Source organism: Cyprinus carpio, chromosome A13 (genome assembly GCF_018340385.1).
Source record: "Cyprinus carpio isolate SPL01 chromosome A13, ASM1834038v1, whole genome shotgun sequence".
Lineage (NCBI taxonomy): Eukaryota > Metazoa > Chordata > Actinopteri > Cypriniformes > Cyprinidae > Cyprinus > Cyprinus carpio.
In genome coordinates this window covers 1,445,843-1,466,274 of record NC_056584.1, presented here as the reverse complement: position 1 = coordinate 1,466,274, position 20,432 = coordinate 1,445,843, and the positions used below count along the sequence as shown (strand labels likewise).

Here is a 20,432-nt window from a genome sequence, read left to right as displayed (position 1 = left end):
TTATATCCTAAAGAGAGAGAACAAACACTGTGTAAACTGTTAACCACGTCAAGTTGTGACAAGTGATTAATATTATCCAACTATGACAAGATATACTTGGATTTTGTTTCTGTTGCATAGCGCTGGGTGTCCCCACAAACTCCACATTCTGTAGATCCATAGCAGACATCAGTCAAGTTCCAATTGGTTGTGCTCTTCACACAGCATTTTTGCTTTCAGTCATTGCAGAAAAATCAAGACGTGTCACGTTATGCCCTGCTCAGACACAGTATTACATAATTGTGACAACTGTTGAGACTGCTTATCTAACATTCTTATATCTTACCTTGTGTCCACCAGGAAAGCGGATTGAGCAGCTCAACTCAGCCTTTGCCAGCTCCCAGCAGTTCCATCAGACATCTAAGGACTTCCAAGCCTGGCTGAATCAGACTTTGCAGGAGCAGTGTAAGCCACAGCCCATCTCTGCTAATGCAGAGAAGTTAAAACAGAGTCTCAAGGAGAACAGTGCTGCTCAAAAGGCCATTAGTGAGCATGGAGAACCCTATAACACCATCATTAAAGAGGGAGAAGCTCTCCTCCAGAGCACGGAGGGGGCAGAAAAGGTGGCCCTTCAAGGACAGCTCTCTGCTCTGAAGTCCAGCTGGCACGATGTGAAGAAAGGTAATGCTGAGCAAGCAGAAAAGATTCAAGGGGCCTTGGAGAGGGCACTGAAGTACAAAGAACACTATGAGAATTTGAGCTCATGGGTGCAAGAGGTTGAAGACAGGGAGAAGAATGTGAAGCTCAGCGCGAATTCGGTGGAGATCGAGGGCTCCCTCTCGCAGTTGAAGGCCATCCAGAAAGACGTTGAAAAGCATAGAGGGCAAGTTGTGATGATGAATGCAGCTGTAGACAGCCTCCTGGAGGTAGTCACATCAGATGGGGATTCAGTTAGGGAGGAGAAGGTAGCTATTGGTAAAAGAGTTGATAAGCTGACAGAAGATTTAACGCTCAAAAGAGAATCATTAGAAAATATCTCACAGAAGCTAAAAGAGTTCAACGACTTACAGAAAGAAGCCAAAGGGCAGCTGGAGGCTGCCAGGAAACAGCTCGATTCCCACTCAGCTTTGGGTGTCCAGGCCTACAGCAATAAGAACCTGACCAACATGAAGGCTCAGCAGAACAGCTTAGAGGGTGTCCACAACCAGGTTGAGCATCTAAAAAATGTTGCAAAAAGCCTTGTGGTAGATGCCTCTGATGTAGAAGGTGTAACAGACCTTCTTCTTCAGGCAGACAGCTTGGAAAAAGACCACATGTCAATTACCAAAAAGGTAGAGGATGCTTGCTCCACCTTGGAGAACAAACTACAGGGCATTGGACAATTCCAGAACAGTATTCGTGAAATGTTTGCAAACTTCACAGACCTGGATGATGAGTTCGATGGGATGGCTCCTGTAGACAGGGATCTTGACACCTTACGGGATCAGCAAAGCACTATCAAAGACTTTGTTGCTAGACTTCAGGATCTGATGACCAACACGGCCAACGGCAGAGACAGGTGCAAAAAGATGCTGGAGTCAGAGGCCTCACCAGATCTCCTGGGTCTGAAGAGAGACTTGGAAACCCTGGGCAAGCAGTGTGGAAAGCTGATGGACCGAGCCACGGGTAGAAGAGAACAGGTTGAGGAGACCCTCAGTCATCTGGAGGAGTTCTACAGCAAGGCACAGGAGTTCAGCCACAATCTGAGCATTGCTGAAAAACAAGAGGAGTCCCAAGGGCCTGTTGGATTGGAAACAGAAGTCATTAACCAACAACTGGAGTCCTTCAAGGTAATATTAAGATTCATTACATGTCTCCCCTTGTTCTGTACCCCTTCTAGATGATCTGTAGCAGTCACTGACATTTGAAAGGATTGATAGACTGCGAGTAAGAACTGTGCAAGTTGTCCATCTCATGTTTAATGAAAAAAAGTGATGAGATAACATTACTGTAAATCAACATGGTTTTTTTATTCCCAGATGACATCATCCTCAAAAGGCATCACTTAAAGTAATAAAAAAACATTTAAATAAAAATAAGTAAAAAATAAACAATGGGAAAATGCATGTTAATGAACATTTGTATAAAATACAGAATGTAAACAAGTGGGAATATAGCAACATTGCTAATTTACATCCGCAAAAACTCTTCAAAAACGTCTTCAAACTATTTTTAGTTACTCCCACAGTGTTCCATTGTTCAGACAAACACACACCATTGGTTGAGCCAGTGTTGTTTCTGTATGTTGGGCCTAGTTTGGCCACTTAACCAACCAGACTGTAATTACATATGGTGCCACTAGTAGCACAGAAATTACACTTCTCCTTATTTCATTTTACAAAAATTATTCAATGTATTGTATGAAAGTTATTACATTTAAAAAAGGGGGCAACTGTTTATTGAAATATCAGCAGAGTTTTACAGGAGGATCTTTCTTATGAGTTATGATGTTTTTGATCTGTAAGCCACGTGTTAGACCTTTCTGTAGACAGTTCAGTATGTCCATGAACATCCAGCGCTATCAAAAGAGCGTCAGCTGATGGGACATTGTTGCAGTGTGCGGCGAGCCAGCTGGGGGCCAGTGGGGTGCCGTGTATCGTAGCAGCCCAGTGAAAGGTAGTGGGGTCTGACTTCTGCTCCTTGCCCTGTTAGCTAGCACTCAAGCAGGCCTCTCCATTCAACTGCGAACAATAGGATTTTGAAGCTCTCTTATTTTTAGCTGCAAGCTAATTATTATTAATTTTTTTTTTCTTAATTTAGTTACACTACAGGAAAAGATTCCGTTCAGCCTTTTTATGTTAGAGTGTTTAATTTAGTTTTGGTTGCATTTAATGCATATTTATGATGCCTTTAAATGAACGTCAGGGTTTAGTAAATTATAACTTTGTTGTTACCACAGGCAATAATTTGCTGCCATTTACCACAGTAAATAATTTGCTGTTAATTTCCACATAAAATCATTTATTTGTATTAAAAAAAAAAAAATCTGTTGAAAATTATATGCTCACAGCAGAAGTGTGTAGTGTGCAACAATTTCTGTTTGTCTCACTGTAGTGATTTTGGTTTGTTTTTACAAACTGAGGAATGAATTGAAATGATTTTTGCGCCACAGATGCAAATGATAGAGCTTAACAATATTTTTTGAGAAGTTGACTTCATCTCTCAAAAATTACATCTTTGTCTTAGACCTATTTTGACTACATATTTCAAGTGGTACATCATTTGCAAAAGTATGCTGTTGCAGGAATTTCTGGATTGTTCAGATGCTCAAAAATTTAGCTTATTCCCCTAAATACTGGAGCAAAATGTTTTTTTCCTTTCTTTTGTTATGGCAACGCAGTGTGTTTTCCTGTCATAATCAAAAGACTTGAAGTAGATTTCTCTGTCCTTGTTATAGTCTAATTACTACTAAAGCGAAATCAAAGGAAATATTAGGATGGATAATATTGGTATATTATTACAACAGTGAAAACCTGCTGAACCCAACATTGTGATATTTACAATATTGGTCCTGGTTAAAACCATTGTCAAGACTTAAATTGCGATAAAACATTGTCCAGAAATCCTTTAAAAGCTTGAAGCTAAAAGAAGCTTAACCTATATTTGGACATGCATATGAATCACACCATGGACATCCATGCTCTGTTGTAAAGCATCAGCTGCTGCTGTTCGGCCGATCATTTGGCCCCTTGTTGTTCGGTCTCCCCCATTCTTTTTGTTCTTTTCAATGTCTGGATGGGTGATCACGGCTACATCAGCTGCTGCTGGAAAATCAGCTTTGTTCTCACTGATATGGCCGTTAAACTCAGCAAAATGAATCAGATCATGAAACACAAAGGCAGGCATAGATTTGTCTTGCTTTTTTTTTTTTTTGAAGTCTGATTCAGTCATTTAAGTATATAAATGTATGAAGTTGTTTGTTTAACCTTATTTTTTGTTTCTTCAATTCATTGGATTTATTTGTGAATAAACCTAATATGTAAGGTCTTAAGCCATATGTTGGAAATCAACCCACAACACGCTGACATGCAGGACATGTTTGGAAATTGAAGAGTTGTTAGTTTTCTTAGTCTTTCTTCTGCTTAGACATGACATTAATGTCTCCAAACTTGTGGGAATTTCTGGCTCTTGAATCATAGCTGTTCGTAATTCCATAGGTGATGATGGGAAAGGCACCTTTGTGAAGCCCCCAGTGTTGAGCTGACTCATCAGCCTGACTCACTGTACAAACGCCCGAGAGGGAACCTGAAACCCTCCACCAGTACAGCACTAGAACTTATGCACATTGTTGCAGTATGATGAAGTTGTTATTTCATTGCGATCATGTTGCATGGGATGTTTACAAAGAGAGAGAGAGATAACGTTTTTGGCCCAAAGGATTTCAGCCCTTGAGTGCTTGAGGAATATATTCAGAGATTTTTTTTTTTTATTCAACGAAACCTTTGTTCTCCTCTAAATAATAGTTCTGCGTTTCAGTGCCTGTGGGTATTGTTCGTGTGAATGGTGAGAGATTTTGTTGACAGAGTTTTTTTTTTTTTTTTTTTTGGATGGGGAAACATCCCTGCCCTGTTTCTCTGGACAGACAGCCATTGTTTCCCATCACGTCTGGTTTTAAATGAATGGTTTCATGCACCTATGTTTTTGCCACGTGCAAATGGTTGGTCAAAACTTCAAGGATCACAAACTTATGTGTAAATTATTTGTAAAATCATTCTTGCATAAAGTGTCACATTTTACATAAGAAGGGATTCATAAACAAATTACACCGAAATTCTGCTCGTTTTTATAAATGTGGCCCCAAAATCAAGCAGCTGTAAAGCACAGCAAATGGTCAGGTTCATCCAAATAAATGGTGTCATAGAAAGATAAATCCCTTTTATTTGCTTCATGAGGCATCTATGTGGCGTCAGCAGCAGTAAACACATCTCAGAGACATTAGAGATCTTGGACCTTGGAACTATAAAAACAAATGTTCTGCTCTTGTTAATTCACGGCCTGGATTACCTCTTCACCTCTTCACCTCTGCCAGCTTCCTGAGTTTTCTTTCTGTTAACACAGAGGCAGAGTATTGATTCTCAGACACCTACACGCTGTTCACTACTCCCTTCAAACACTAAGTTCAGTCTTACATTTGCAATATTTCATGCTAACTGCAGTGTGCATGGACATGATAATGGCATTGCAGTGGACCCAAAATATTGTTTTTATTTATGCACAATTGCCAACTTCAGCTAAAAACTGAGCTGGTGCTCAGTGACTGACACAAATCCTTGTTCCCTATGTAGGGCCCAACAAAAATGAGCATATGTACTGTGAAGTTCACTTGAAGGGCACTGTCGTGGCATTACAATGTATCCAGAGATTATATGACAAGTTGACAAGTACCAGAAACAAAACTACATTCTTTATTCAGCCTACCCTTCAATCCATTGCTTCTCCCACTTTGTCCACTTGACATGAAAAAAGACCTATCATGCACTTGGCACAGGTTACGGTGTTTCATTACCCACATCTAGTTCCTCCCTCAGCATTCCACTGTAATTATGAGACACTACAGGCTCTTCTGTGGCTCCAAAACACCAGGCAGGGAGGAGGAGAAACAAGGGACGGAGAGGGCAAGAGAGCGGAAAGCATATCTATTTCTGCCTTGTGTGATGTCATCTGAAAGAGTGCCGGTCGCTTTGGTAGCTTAGCTTTTTTCTCTCTCTCTGCCCTCCCCTGACAAGAGGAGGAGAGCTGCTGTCAGAGCAGAAGCACACTAAGAAGTTAAGTCAAATGGGACACAGAGACAGAAGGGGAGAATTAAAAGAGGGTCAAGCGTCTACCAATCAGCATGAGCCGGCCACCGCACAGATGGAGCTGTGGCAGATGTTGCTTGAATAATGTGAGGGGGGCGGGGCCTTGAGCCCTGTGCCAGGAGGGTGTCTGTCATTGCCTGTTGGACCACAAGAGAAGCAGGAGCGGCTTTTTGTTTCTCCTGGAGCTTATGACTTTGTTTTCCCAGATTTGAGGATTTGTATCGGGATATGCCAGCATTATGCATACGGGATACCTCTGTGTGGATAACTGTACAGGAGTTCTCAGGAAATTCTAAAATTCCAAGCACTGGATGATGACTGTGATGGAGTTATAAAGAACTAAGGAAACAAGCAACAATGACAAGTTGTGACAATGGGGAGAAATGCAAACCAGCAGGATTGTCATTTTGGAAAAGGATGTATAAGAGGAAGAAGTGATGTGTATTAGAAATAACAAATACAAATAACTTTATTTTCACCATGTTATAAAATTGATAGTATATTTGTGGTATTGTAATTTTTGGTTTTAAATTGTATATATTAATACACATATTCATAAAAAGTCTATAGTTTTATTTACTGTTGTATTTATTTTCTCACGTTTTCTTTGGGGTAAAGTGTTGCAAAATTAAAGAATCGCTTTTGCCTTTTTTAAGTTTCTTTGATGTTTTCGTGTCTGTTAGGGATTGTTGCACTGAAAAGCTTTACCTCATTATTATAAGTCATCATGGGCAAACCTCTGAGTAGACCAGACTGTCTGCGGCAGAACCCTTCTTGTGTGGGCAAAGGAGAGGAGGAGGACCTCAACATCGATGACTGTTACGTTCCTCAGAGGTCCATTTATGACACAGTGCGTCTGAATGAGCAAATCGACTCGGGCTCTAAGGGCAGCCTGACCTCAAGGCACTTAGTCGGCACTTTACCATATAGCCATCGGAACTTGGACATAAGCGCACTCTGTGGGAATGGCGTCTTGGCCACCTCCAGTAGCTTTGATCTTCGCAGCAGGGATGCGGTCCGTTCTGACGAGCGGGTCGTGTTCGATGGCTTGAAACTTAATGGAGATATTATCCGGGGTGCAGACACCATGCTGTGTAAGCCACTGCCAGTGGGCGAGAAAAAGGAGCCGGCACAGCATCGCCGTTCCTGGCGGACCTTCGCCCCCGCAAACCTCAGCAAGTACGGCAGCTGCAGCGGAACGCTGTGCAACGACGGAATGGGTCAAGTGGGAAGAGGAAGCAGTATGACGAACTCTCTTACCTCAGAAGGTGACTCGGGTCTGTGTAGTCCCACTGTGGAACGAGAACAACGAAACCCACGAACCCAGAGGCGACCAGGGCCTGGCACAAGAAGCCTTTCTTCTGCTGAGGGGGTGCACGTATCTGGGGACCTGAAGCCAGGGTGTTCCCTCAGCTCTGGTCAGGAAGAGTTCCCCTTCTCCCCACTTAAAGACAGATTACCCACTCCGCTGTATTACACAGATGCATCAACACTTGGAAGCCAACCATGTAACAATACATACAGCTCGGACCTCAGTGTGGGTCAGCACACTGTTTCTAATAGCGATTGTTCAGCTATAAATGTCAGGATGCTGGCAGAGTCAAGTAGTAAAACACACAACTCCACAACATTCTCAGGATATGAGGAATTACCCACAGCTGAACTTCCTGAAGACACTTGTTTGCAGGGTGACTGTGAGCTGCTCAGTGTTGTGGTGATAGAACCAAAGACTCTTTCACATTGGCAGCAGAATCAAGAACAACATGAAACCAAGGACGAAAAGTGTTATGAATGCGAGCAAAGAGTTACGGACTCCAAAATGGCAGACTTGGAGGATTTCTTGTTGTTAGTTGAAAGGGAGGCAGGTTTCTCCAATGGAATAAAACACGTGGACGATGAAGACATAGAGAGTCTATTAACATCCATAGCCGAATGTTCGCAGATGGAACTTGTGGCCTTGCCTTCCACCCAGGTACCCCAAAATAGCCGGCGAATGTTGATCGTTTGATTAGTGTTTCCTGGGAGGCTGGCTAGTGCCGTTCGTCCTTTATCAGATTAGGAGAAGCTGAATTAGGTTTATTGTGATTGCTGGTCAGTGACTAAGATGTTGTGATTGTGCACAGCTGGCTGTAACCGAGTCGCAGCCTCTCACAACAACCAGTTGCCTGGCGTCAGAGTGCACATAGTGCCCATTTCAGTGGAAGAGCCTCACCTTATAAGGCTGCTTGCTATAACATATCTTGTTACCCTGCTGAAAAGGCCAACCTAGCTGGCCTCTAGCATGTGTTTTGGATGTAGATCCCCAGAATAGGATTGTAGTAGTAGCTACTGTATGTTGTACACATTTTTTTTTTTAGCTTGGTACCCTTACTGGATCTCGACAAGTCTTTTATTATTGTTTTTATCTGCTAATGAATTTCAAGAGAAACATCTAATACTAATTTGACTGTTATCTGAGAACTCCATATAGTGTTCTAAGCTAGAGTGACCTCAGGGGATTGGAGTTTATTTAATGCTTACTTGAATATTATGAAGATTGAATTGCTTACATTTTTCTATGGGTTTTCAGTGTTCTTCTGTATTTATCACTTACAGGTTTTCCACAAGGACGTCATTGAGTCGCTGCAGAGCCAGTTGCAGGAACTGAACACTCTGGGCCAGGCACTGATCCAAAATGCTGCCAAATGCACCAGCACCAAAAAACTTGATCATGATCTAGAGGAGGTCAACACCAGATGGAACACCCTCAACAAAAAAGTAAGACCCACTCTTCATCCAGTTTCAAAATGGGTTTACATTTCAGTTGAAGATATCAATAGCAAATATCATGTATGAATCGCGTGATTTTTTGTCCGCTGCACTCTGGAATGCTCATAATCTTTTGATAACAATCATAATGTTTGCCAGTGTTGGTGAGTAACTAACAAGTAGTGATACCTTTTCAGTAGTTTAAGACTAGTCTGTTAAATAGTGTAGCTAGGTTTTATAATAAGAAGCGGCGTAATGTGAGGTGCTACACCAATTTCTAGCATGCCAAGCTATAGTTTTAAGGTAGTTTCCTTAAAACTGCTGTATGTTTGATCCCCTCAGGTTGCAGAGCGATCTGCACAGCTTCATGAAGCCCTGCTGCACTGTGGCAGGTTCCAGGATGCACTGGAGTCCCTTCTCAGCTGGCTCACGGACACAGAGGAGCTGGTGGCCAATCAGAAAGCTCCATCAGCAGAATTCAAAGTGGTGAAAGCACAGATACAAGAACAGAAGTCATTACATCCCAATTCATTATATACTAAAGCTATGAGAATTAGTAAACTGTTTTTTGGTTTTACACATCACTGTATTCTTTCTGCTGGCTCTGTCTAGCTCCTGCAGAGACTGCTGGATGACCGGAGAGCTACGGTGGAGCTGATTAAGACGGAGGGACGGAAGGTGACCAATTTAGCTGATACTGTTGATAAGGAGAAGATTGCGAAAGAGATTGAATGCCTGGGGCAAAGGTGGGACGCCCTACTTAAGAAAGCTGAGAGCAGGTAAAACTATTAACACAAATCTATTTTGGAAATGAAGTGCCCATTGTTGGATAGTCAAATAGGAATAGACTATTATCAGGTTTTGAGAATAAAGCATAAAAATATAAAAAATCCTAAAATGAATCAAAGCTACTATACAAGTTCCTTATTTTCCGACTCTGCTCATAAGCTATAATTTGTCTTTTTATTGGTAAAGTCAAGTCAAGTCAAGTCACCTTTATTTATATAGCGCTTTAATTAAAACAGATTGTGTCAAAGCAACTGAACAACATTAATTAGGAAAACAGTGTGTCAATAATGAAAAAAAAAAAGTACTTTGTTTTATGTCGGTACAGTGTAATCAAACCCAGTCATGTCCAGCCATAAAACTAACTGCAATGTTTTTGGCAGACAAAAGCAGTTGGAGAATATTTTGGTGGTGGCACAGCAATTCCATGAGACCCTTGTGCCTTTGACGGAGTGGCTGACAGCTACCGAAAAAAGACTAGCCAACTCCGAGCCCATCGGCACCCAGACGTCCAAGATAGAGGAGCAAATTTCTCAGCATAAGGTGCAGAACCGTCTGTAGCGACAGTATAGTACCATGACCATGTTTAGTTTGTTTGCCATCATGTTTTACTTTTTTATCCATTGCCCATTTCCCCTGCATTTATGTTGTTCTTGTGTTCTCATTTGACACGTTCTTTTTCTGTTATGGTTTCCCCACCCTGGTCATGTGACTTCCATGGTAATCAGGCTTTAGAGGAGGAGGTTTTGGGCCATGGTAAGATCTTGTACCAGGCCATGAGTCTGGGCCAGTCTCTACGGACGCTCAGCTGTGTGGATGACAAGGAGCTGTTGCAGGCAAAGATCGACACCATGCACAGCAGCTACATCGAGCTGCAGGAGCATTGCCGCCAGAAGGCCGAGTTATTGCGGCAGGCTTGTGCTAATGCGCAGCTCTTTGGGGAGGATGAAGTGGCCCTAATGACCTGGCTCGATGAGGTGCATGGCATACTGAGCGAAGTCTCGATCCAAGACTACACGACGGCCATGCTTGCAAAACAGCATGCTGAGCAGCTGGTACTTTACAAGCTCCTCCTCTTAAGGCTTCCTTCCCATTTTCATTTCATTTCTCTGTCCTCAGTGGTGTGGTATGATTTTGTATCACTCTGTCAGAAGATGCTGGTGACTGATGTATGTTTCAATGTCCAGGCTCTTCATGAAGACATTGAGTTAAGGAAACAAAATATTGAACAGGCCATCCTAAATGGGTTAGAACTGCTGAAACAGACCACAGGTGAGATTAAAAAAATCCCGAAATTCTAATATGTAAAAAATGCAATATTATTTTTATATATATATATATATATATATTATATATATATATATATATATATATATATATATATATATATATATATATATATATATTTGCATGACCTGAGTCAACATTTAGAAGGTTTCCTGATAGATTAAATGTTTTCTATGCTCTGAAACTATGTGAATGTCTGTATCATGTGTGCACACTTTCGTTCAGGCGATGAGGTTGTCGTCATCCAAGGCAAACTAGATGGAATAAAGACGAGGTATTCAGAGATCAACACAATGAGCAACAATGTTTCAAAGACTCTGGACAAAGCCCTGTCTCTTGCCACAAAGCTGCAAAACACTCATGAAGAGCTGAACTCCTGGTTGGAGAAGGTAGAGTCTGAGCTGGCCACGTTTACAGCTCAAGAGCCGGTTGGAGAGCAGCTCACTCACTTACAAGAGAGGCAGAAAGTAAGTGTCAGTACTGCAGCTGCAATTTAACCCATAGGTAAAAAAAAATCACAACTGAGATCTCAAGTGTTTCTGCTAAGCATCTAAAATGCCAAACAAACTAAGTATTTTAAGTCTTCCCCTCATTTGTTTTCTTCATAGTTTTAGAAGTCTCAAACTGTGCTTAGATTTGCCAGACCAAATTATTTGGACTATGAAATCCAATTTTATAGCTGTGTAAAAAATACATTTTAGGAGAAAGAGATAATGCAAAGCTGATTTTGAATCAAACATGATTAAAATCCAATGTAAGTCCAATGAAGTGGTTGCAAAGACTCCTTTTAATGGAGTGTGTATCTATGTACATTATACATTTTTAAATGTTTTCAAAAAACAGTTAGAATTATAAGACACGATAGGGATGTTTCCAATCAAAGTGAATCAGTATCAACAAAGCCCATCTTTGCACTGCAGAGGTGGCACAGAAACTGCAGTTGAAGGGGCATTTAGATGTGTTTGATGCAGCTCAGAGATGCCATGAATGCATTTACACTGCAGTTACAATTGCATAAATAATGTTATGAAATTAATGTTTGATTGATTCAAGCAGTTCGTTTAAAACAGGTGATTCATTCAAGAATGAAGCAAGTGACAGTCTTTATGAGTGGGTCATTAATCCATTAACTCGCCTGATTTGTTCAAATACACTGAATCATTCAGGAACAAAACACCACTATGTTGATCAGAGAAACAGCAGTTCTGGTGGACTCTGTTTAATTATTTTTATTGACGGAATATATCAAAACAGTTGATATTGATAATTTTGTGTCTAAAATGTATCGTTGTGTGACAAATGAGCATCCGGCCCAAGGCTGGCTGGTAGCCAGACATGATTTTTGAAAACTGGGCTTGTCAGATCTAAAACCGGATAGATGACCTGTTGATGGCAATATAACATTGATGTTTTGATGCTAAATAAGTAATCCAGATTAATTGAGGAAAATAAGACACTGGCAAAAAATTAACTTGTTTACACTGTATTTTAAGGTGTCATTGTTACAGCGTAATAACACAAATACGTAGCGAGTAATATTAATTAAGAACACGTTACTAAAGGGTTGGGGTTTGGCTGTGAATTAGTTGCTTGTTATTATTCAAAATTTACTCTTATTACTGTAGTGGTAACACTTTATTTTAATGTCCAATTCTCGCTATTAACAAACCATTAACTTTGACTTTTGCCTCAATAAATTCCCAATTTGTTGCTTATTAATAGTTAGTAAGGTAGTTGTTAAGTTTAGGTATTGGATAGGATTAGGGATGTAGAATATGGTCATGCTGTATAAATGCATAATATTAATTAACAGCCAATATGTTATGCTATTAAGTAACTAGTTAATAGTGAGAATTGGTCCCTATACTAAAGTGTTACCACTAAGTACATGTAACTTGTAATAATGGTGCTGCAAAATAGCATATGACCAAAAACTCTTCACAAATATTTAATTAAAAAATACAACAGAAGAAACATCAATATTTAAAGAATAATATTTAAAAATGCAAAGTGTTTATGATTTCAATATTCAAATATTGTCAGAATTAGTGGATGTATCAGTTTATCACTACTTCTCTATTTGGCACATCCAGACACTGATGAAGGAGGTTAAGGATCAGAAGCCACTGGTTGACTCTCTCAATGAAGTAAGCAGCGCTCTGCTGGAACTCGTTCCATGGCGAGCAAGAGAAGGCTTGGACAGGATGGTCACAGATGACAACGAGCGCTACAAAATGGCCAGCGATGCCATTACACAGCATGTAGACCAGACCGGAGCTGCCATCTTAAAATCCCAGCAGGTACGGTGGTTCTCAGCTGCTTGGGAAAATAACACCACTCTTCTGTTAGGAAGATTCCCAGTGAAGTTTGTTGAAGCACACAATGAAGCACCTGTGATTGCTGCCAACCGCTAATTCTTAGTGCTTTAAAGTCATCCAAACATGATGGTGTTTACATAATATACTAATGGAGTGTGTGACCCAGATTGATTACATTTGCATCACAATAGTCTGTTAGCGCTTTGAGAAGACTCGATGAGTTCATGTGTTTGAGTTTTTAAAATAATATATAATATATAATTTAAATATATTATTATTATTATTAAATTAAATATATTAAATGTGTATATATATATATATATATATATATATATATATATATATATATATATATATATATATACATTAAAAAACATTTAATGTCAATTAAATCTATGTTAAATTGCATGTAAAACTAAAAGTGTATGGGAATGTGACATGGACAGTCACATATGAATTCTTTTTTTCTGATGTGCAGTTTGAGCAGGCTGCTACCACTGAGCTTGAATGGCTGACGGACGCAGAGAGGAAGTTGTCATGCCTTGGGGACGTCAGGCTTGAGCCGGAGCACACCACAGCTCAGTTACAGGCTCAGAAGGTCAGTCGTGTGTTCATGTGGCTGTCGCAGAAACATACAGAATGCTGTAAAGTACACAGTGTCTAAAGCATGCTTTCTCCCCCAGAGCTTCTCCATGGACATTATGAGACATAAAGATGCTGTGGATGACATTGTGAAGGCCAGCGAGGTCATTATGAACAGTAAAGATGAGGCAGAGAAGCAGGCATTGAGGGTAAATAAAGGAAAATATATAAAGAATTTTATCTTAAGCTGTGTACAGCAGAGGCTCAGGACTAAAATGACTGTGGTGTCATACAGATGAAGCTCCAGACACTGTCAGAGAAATGCAATGTGGTTAGTCAGCTGAATTCGGAGCGCTGTCTGCAGCTGGAGAGAGCTCATTCTCTGGCCTGCCAGTTCTGGGAAACGCATGATGAACTCTGGCCATGGCTGCAGGAGACGAGGACTGCCTTCACTCAGCTGTCCCAGCCGGCTATTGAGTACGAAGTGCTTCGACAGCAACAAGAGGAGCTGAGGGTAAGACATACACCTGTTGTAACAGTTATTAAAACTCCTTTATCTGATGGACACTACTCATCATATGTCTATATATATATATATATGAACTAAATACTATAAATTTTATTTGTTTTTAGCATTGCACTTACAGCTGATGGGTTCATGTTCATGAACATTAGCTATGTTTACATGCACTCACATAATCTGTATAAAATCAGATTGATCACTTAATCCAATTGGAACTTTTTCTTCATGTCTTCATGTAAGCACCTAAATCAATCTAATCCAAATGACTTTCGATCTGATTGACGTGGTGTTGACCTGAAATAATCAGATGAACAGTAAATGTAAACTGTTGAATCAGACTATTTTCTCAGTCGGATTCAACCACACATAAGCAGCGCTGTGATGCGCACATTTTTTTTTTGTACATGCGAAGTGACAAGGTGATTCCTCCAGTGTAGACACATTGTAAGAAGTTGTAGACATATGGACACTTCTGCCATATATTTGTTATGCATATATTGTGTAGGGTATTTTGTTAAAGCAATATGTTGTTTGAGACTGTGATTTTATGTGTGATGGTTTACTCTTTTGCCTTGTGCTTAACTGTTGCAAAATCACGGTAATGCAGCGCCTCGAATGGCTTAGTGCTTCATTAGAATGGCTAAGAGGATAAAGTATTATGTACATCAGTGGCCAGACAGATGCTATTCGAGATCTGCGTGATATGTTGTAAGATTGTGTTTGACCTTTAACAGATTTTCTCTTTCGGGTGATAATGTTATGAACTATCCACTGCATTTTATTTTGATGATGTTAAACTTTCCGTCTTCAGCAAATGAGGGAGCTGATAGCAGAGCACAAGCCACACATCGACAAGATGAATAAAACTGGACCTCAGCTTGTGGAGTTGAGTCCCACTGAAGGGGTGCCAATCAGAGAGAAATACGAGGCCGCGGAAAAACTGTACAGCCAGCTGAAAGTCGATGTCAAGCACAGAGCAGCTGCCTTGGATGAGGCCATCTCCAAATCCACTCAGGTACATTTCACTGGAGTGATATTCTGCCTTTTTGTAGGATTGGTTAAAGGGATAGTTCACCACAGTTGCTGGTGACCATTGACTGTTTGGTTACCCACATTCTCCAAATGTTTCACACAAGAAAGAAAATCATACAGCTTGAGAATGAGTAAACAATGACAGAAATGATTTTTTTGGGTGAACTATCCCTTGAATGTTCCTCTCACCATTAAAAAAAGGAAGCAAGCTGTTGCTACTGTACCATTCAGACTTAAGTATGCAACATTTCTGCTTGTCAATGATCTCTGCAGTTCCATGATAAGATAGACCCAATGCTGGAGTCTCTGGAGCGCATCGCTGAACGCCTGCGCCAGCCTCCATCCATCTCTGTTGAGGTGGAGAAGATCCGAGAGCAGATATCGGAGAACAAAGCGGTGAATGTAGACCTGGAGAAACTTCAGCCATCCTATGAGACCCTCAAGCAGAGAGGAGAGGAGATGATCGCTCGCTCCGAAGGAGCAGACAAGGACCTTTCGGCCAAAGGTAATGGGCATGTGGGATCAGGGCTTGTGTGACTACTCGGTTTTAAAGCAGTGTGATAAAATGCGTACGTCTATTTTGATTGAGCTGTTCAAGATAAGCTGGACCAGATGGTGTTTCTGTGGAATGACATCCAAGCTCTTCTGGAGGAAAGAGAGGCCAAGCTCCTGGATGTCATGGACTTAGCCGAGAAGTTCTGGTGTGATCACTGCGCTCTCATCGTAACCATCAAAGACACACATGATCTGCTGAAAGAGCTGGAGGAGCCTGGAGTCGATCCTTCAGTAGTCAAGCAACAGCAAGAGTCTGTGGAGGTCTGGAAGCTTCGAGCAGGATGTTTGATATACATTCAGCTTTGTGCAACATCTTCATAGTTATTGGTTTGCTTTACAGGGCTTTAGAGAAGAGATTGACGGGCTGCAGGAGGAACTGAATGTGGTCCAGAATCTGGGGGCGGAGCTTATGACAGCATGCGGAGAACCTGATAAACCAGTGATCAAGAAAAGTATAGATGAGGTAATGATGTCATAGGAGAATAAATGCACCTTTAGAAAAACGTAATCATAGTTGATGTCAAAATACCATTCTAGTACAAACTGTAGCAACTATGTGTATTTTATTATTTTTCCCCCCCTTTTTTTTTTTTAGAAATTTTCCATGGACTTGAACAGTGAACGAATAAAATAATTATATACAAAAATAAAGCCATACTACAGAAGATAAATTGTGATGGTAATTTTGTTGAATTGTTAATTTTATACCCGGGATGCCAGTGTTCCTGGTGTAACAGAAGTGCTGGATGAGTCAGAGTTGGCGTCACACTGTGTAATGTCTGACCACATCTTGTTCGTCCCGCAGGTGAACTCAGCTTGGGAAACCCTGAATAAGGCTTGGAAAGAGAGAGTAGAGACTCTAGAGGAAGCCATGCAAGCTGCAGTGCAGTTCCAGGACAGTCTCCAGGTAAATATGACACACACTGACCACTCCACTCCTGATGACTCTGACCACAGATCTGACTGGTCATTCAGTCAATAAGAAACTTCAGGAGATAGTCAGCACAGTCTGACCTCCTGTCATGCTGAATGTGCTCATGAAGGAAAAAACTAAATTGAATGAATGATTCATGTGACGTGATTCAGCCCAAGCGGGAACCAAGAGGGTGCGCGGAGACTTTGAAAGAGAAAGCAAAATAGCTTTTTGTCATTTTCATAGTGTATCCAGATCAAGAACGTGCCCAACTTTAATCATGCTAAGCAAATGATTCACGCTGGTTGCTGAATAATTCAAGATTTACAGTATTTCTCAGTTATTCTCAGAAAGACTCTTATAAGGGATCATTGTGCATCTTAACCAGTTGTACTTGTTTTCCCCAAACTCCAGATATGAATAAAATTGGTTTAGGTGTGGCTTAGTTTTGTTCATTTTCACTGTCACCTGAGCCACATTTGTATTGGGGCTATAAGTGAAACTCGACTCGATGCAAGGTGCGGATGTTGTGCAGCCTGTGACAATAGTGTTCTCCTCCCTGACAGAACATGTTTGACTCAGTGGATATTATGGAAGGCAAACTGGATTTGATGTCGCCCGTGGGCACGGACCTGGAGACTGTGAAACAACAGATTGAGGAGCTGAAGGTATTGATTTACTGCTTGCATGAGGGAGATTCTCCCATAGCCATGAAGCGTTGCTTTTTGTCAAAGTCATAGTGGATTCAAATCAAAGCTATTTATCTCCAGCCTCTTTCATTTTTGATTGTTTCATGAGTATAATTGAGCTGACAGACCACACAACAGTTGGTTTGAACCTGCACAATTGTAAATGTTTAACCATTGGCTTGTAGGTGAATTAACATGCTTTTAGCTCAATATTTTATTTGCACATAATTCCTGCAAGAATTTACTAGTAACAGAGATAGGCGTATGTTATTATAAAGACAGTCAGATATGTCTTTAGTGAATGTTAACAGGGAGGACAAAAATCATAATATCCACTTAGTGGATAATCTTAATGCAGTGCATCGTGTAATGTGTGTGAAGGTGTTCAAAGCTGATGCGTACCAGCTACAGATCGAGATGGAAAGGCTGAACCATCAGACTGGGCTCCTGCTGAAGAAGGTGGTAGAGGAAGCTGATCGCACTTCCATCCTGGAGCCAATGAATGAGCTGAAAATGCTCTGGGACAGCCTGGATAAAAAGATCATCAACAGACAGGTCAGACACTGAGAAGGATCTAAACTTTAAAATCAATGCGAAACGCTGTTCATGACCCATTTAGTGTCTGTAATGAGATCTATCCCAGGGTGCAACAGGATATTCAAAAGAGTAGCAGATCTTATCCACTGGGAATTGATTGGATTGTTAAAAATCAGTAATCAGAAAGAGCATAAATGTGTGCAAATAGGATCAGTTTTGTTGCATTTATTGATAAATCATATTAAGTAGTTTTTTTAGATAACTACAATAACTGTAGTTTAATTGTGCCTCTAATTGTGCCATTTTTGCCATCCTAATAAGGGAAATTAAAGCATTTATAGAAATGCCATCTAATTCTTTACCAGTAGTAAAGAATAAAGAATACAACAACAACAACAAAACCCTATTGCAAAGTACACAAAGATAGTCAAAGGTCTTCCTTCATAGGAAATTGGACAAAGGCTTTTGGATAGGGATGTCCCAATCAAGTTTGTTGTGCCCCCGATCTAATCCAAGTCATTGAATATTCAGTATCTGCCGATTCAGAGTCCCAATCTGATACTTGTAATTTCCTAGTGCTTGGTGCACACTTCAAGTACATTATAGTTATTAAAATCAATCCAATGTATCCAATGGCCATGCAAAGAGTTTCTCAGGGGCAGGGGCTCAAATATAAAAAGGGGCATCTGTCACAATGGATTAATTCCACTACTAATATAAACGTCTTGAATTTTATCCATACAATAAGCTGAATAATTGCAACAAAAAAAAAAAAAAAAGTGGAGATAGTAAATAAATCAACAAACTCAACAATACCATAATGTCTACCACATAATTATACAAATACACAGCAAAGTTACCCCATTATGTGACATATTTCCAGCAATGCAGACTGTTTTTAAAGAAATCCAAAGAAGTCCAGCCCCAAACTCACAGCCCTGATAGAGATGATCTTGTCAACAATACTTGATGTTTCACTAACCTGTGCATTCATAACATTATTGTGACTGTTATGTGGCCTGATCTCTTGTAGCACAAGCTGGAGGGAGCGCTGTTGGCTTTAGGGCAGTTCCAGCATGCTTTAGATGAACTTCTGGCTTGGCTCACTCATACTGAAGAGCTGCTTAATGAACAGAGGAAGGCCTGCGGCGACCCCAAAGCCATCGAGATCGAGCTCGCAAAGCACCACGTACGTCACAGTCGTTGAGTCACAGAACCTCTCAGATGTCAACAAGCATTGTTCAGCTCACGTATCCCCGTTTCTTTCCATTGGGTAGGTGTTGCAGAATGATGTGCTGGCCCATAAGACCACGGTGGAGGCGGTGAACAAGGCCGGCAGTGACCTCATTGATTCCAGCGCTGGAGAGGAGGCGCGAGGTCTGCAGAACAAGCTGGAGAACCTCAACCAGCGCTGGAGGACTATCCTGGAGAAGACTGAGCAGAGAAGACAGCTTCTGGACAGCGCCCTGCTGCAGGTCAGGAGCCAATACAAGCCAGCCAGAGAACTGGCAACCCTCTGGAATCTCAGAGGCTGAGCGTTTCCTAAAATGGAGATATGATTGATGATGTTCTCAACATGAGGCCAAAAATGTCCTCTCTTAATCTTAAAGAATGTGAAAGAGAAGCAGTAAAGCGATATATGTCCATACACGCACATGCTCTCACTCAAAGAGTTTGCTCAGATGTGAACACTGAACGCTGATGTTGAATGTATTGACCATACAAATTAAGTAGAAACAATGACAAAAAACAACATGCCAAATTTTGATTTAAATGTCAAAAATGAATTTTTGATATATGTATAATTAATAATGAGTTGACTGAAGAGCAATGTTAAATTTATTAAATATAATTAATATAAAATGATACCTATGTCAATCCTTTTAAAGTGTTACTAATAAAAAATGCACAATTTTTCTATATACTGGAAATCTTCTGAAAAAAAAAAATCAAGATTTAAATTTTTTTTTTTTTCACATAAAACAGGGAGCAAGGAAATGTATTGTTGTTTATTGTCTATGCTTACTCTTTCTGAGTCCAGACACCATTGTTCTTGTTTCAGAATTGAGAGATTTCCTACAAACTTGCCATTTTTAAGACTAATAATCTGTGCTCATTAATCAAGCCTCTCTCCGTGAATCTCACCCCTCCGGCCGGCGGGAATGAATGTGCGACTCTATTGTTGTGATGCTGGCTGATCTGTTTTCAGGCTCAAGGTTTCCATGGTGAGATTGAAGACATGCAGCAGTGGCTGAAAGACACAGAGCGTCAGCTGTTAGCATCAAAGGCCCTCGGAGGCTTACCAGACACGGCCCGAGAGCAGCTTAACACCCATCTGGTATGTGTTTAATACTACAACAGATCCGCCACGTATGGAGAGCTAACCAACACAATCTTTATTTTGCATCTCAACCACTGTGATTAATAGATTTATGCATTAGTCATTGAGAACAGTTTTGCTTATTTTGGTTTAAGCATTTTATTAGAGAATGTTTATCACAATAGTCTTGCATGATTTCCAAAATCTTTTGTGTTCCATAGAAGGAAAAGTCTTACAGGTTTAGAATGATACGAGGGGGATTAAATGTTGACTATTTTAATTCTTGGCTGAACTTGCCCTTTAAAACTAACAAAAACAGCTTTATC

At 40.5% G+C, this 20,432-nt stretch overlaps 1 protein-coding gene across 1 annotated transcript in view; it reads left to right on the top strand.

Moving 5' to 3' along the window:
• The window catches only part of LOC109112381 (dystonin-like), a 114,695-nt gene that overhangs the window by 92,628 nt on the left and 1,635 nt on the right, over window positions 1-20,432 (top strand). The window contains exons 62-83 of the mRNA XM_042768356.1: window positions 340-1,808; window positions 8,412-8,573; window positions 8,907-9,077; window positions 9,177-9,343; window positions 9,734-9,893; window positions 10,079-10,405; window positions 10,538-10,622; window positions 10,863-11,104; window positions 12,731-12,937; window positions 13,434-13,553; window positions 13,639-13,746; window positions 13,833-14,051; window positions 14,872-15,075; window positions 15,366-15,597; window positions 15,682-15,908; window positions 15,988-16,110; window positions 16,453-16,554; window positions 17,127-17,228; window positions 17,631-17,804; window positions 18,820-18,975; window positions 19,064-19,261; window positions 19,996-20,124. Coding sequence (XP_042624290.1) covers window positions 340-1,808; window positions 8,412-8,573; window positions 8,907-9,077; window positions 9,177-9,343; window positions 9,734-9,893; window positions 10,079-10,405; window positions 10,538-10,622; window positions 10,863-11,104; window positions 12,731-12,937; window positions 13,434-13,553; window positions 13,639-13,746; window positions 13,833-14,051; window positions 14,872-15,075; window positions 15,366-15,597; window positions 15,682-15,908; window positions 15,988-16,110; window positions 16,453-16,554; window positions 17,127-17,228; window positions 17,631-17,804; window positions 18,820-18,975; window positions 19,064-19,261; window positions 19,996-20,124 — 5,084 coding nt within the window. The remainder of the gene's footprint in view (window positions 1-339; window positions 1,809-8,411; window positions 8,574-8,906; window positions 9,078-9,176; window positions 9,344-9,733; window positions 9,894-10,078; window positions 10,406-10,537; window positions 10,623-10,862; window positions 11,105-12,730; window positions 12,938-13,433; window positions 13,554-13,638; window positions 13,747-13,832; window positions 14,052-14,871; window positions 15,076-15,365; window positions 15,598-15,681; window positions 15,909-15,987; window positions 16,111-16,452; window positions 16,555-17,126; window positions 17,229-17,630; window positions 17,805-18,819; window positions 18,976-19,063; window positions 19,262-19,995; window positions 20,125-20,432) is intronic.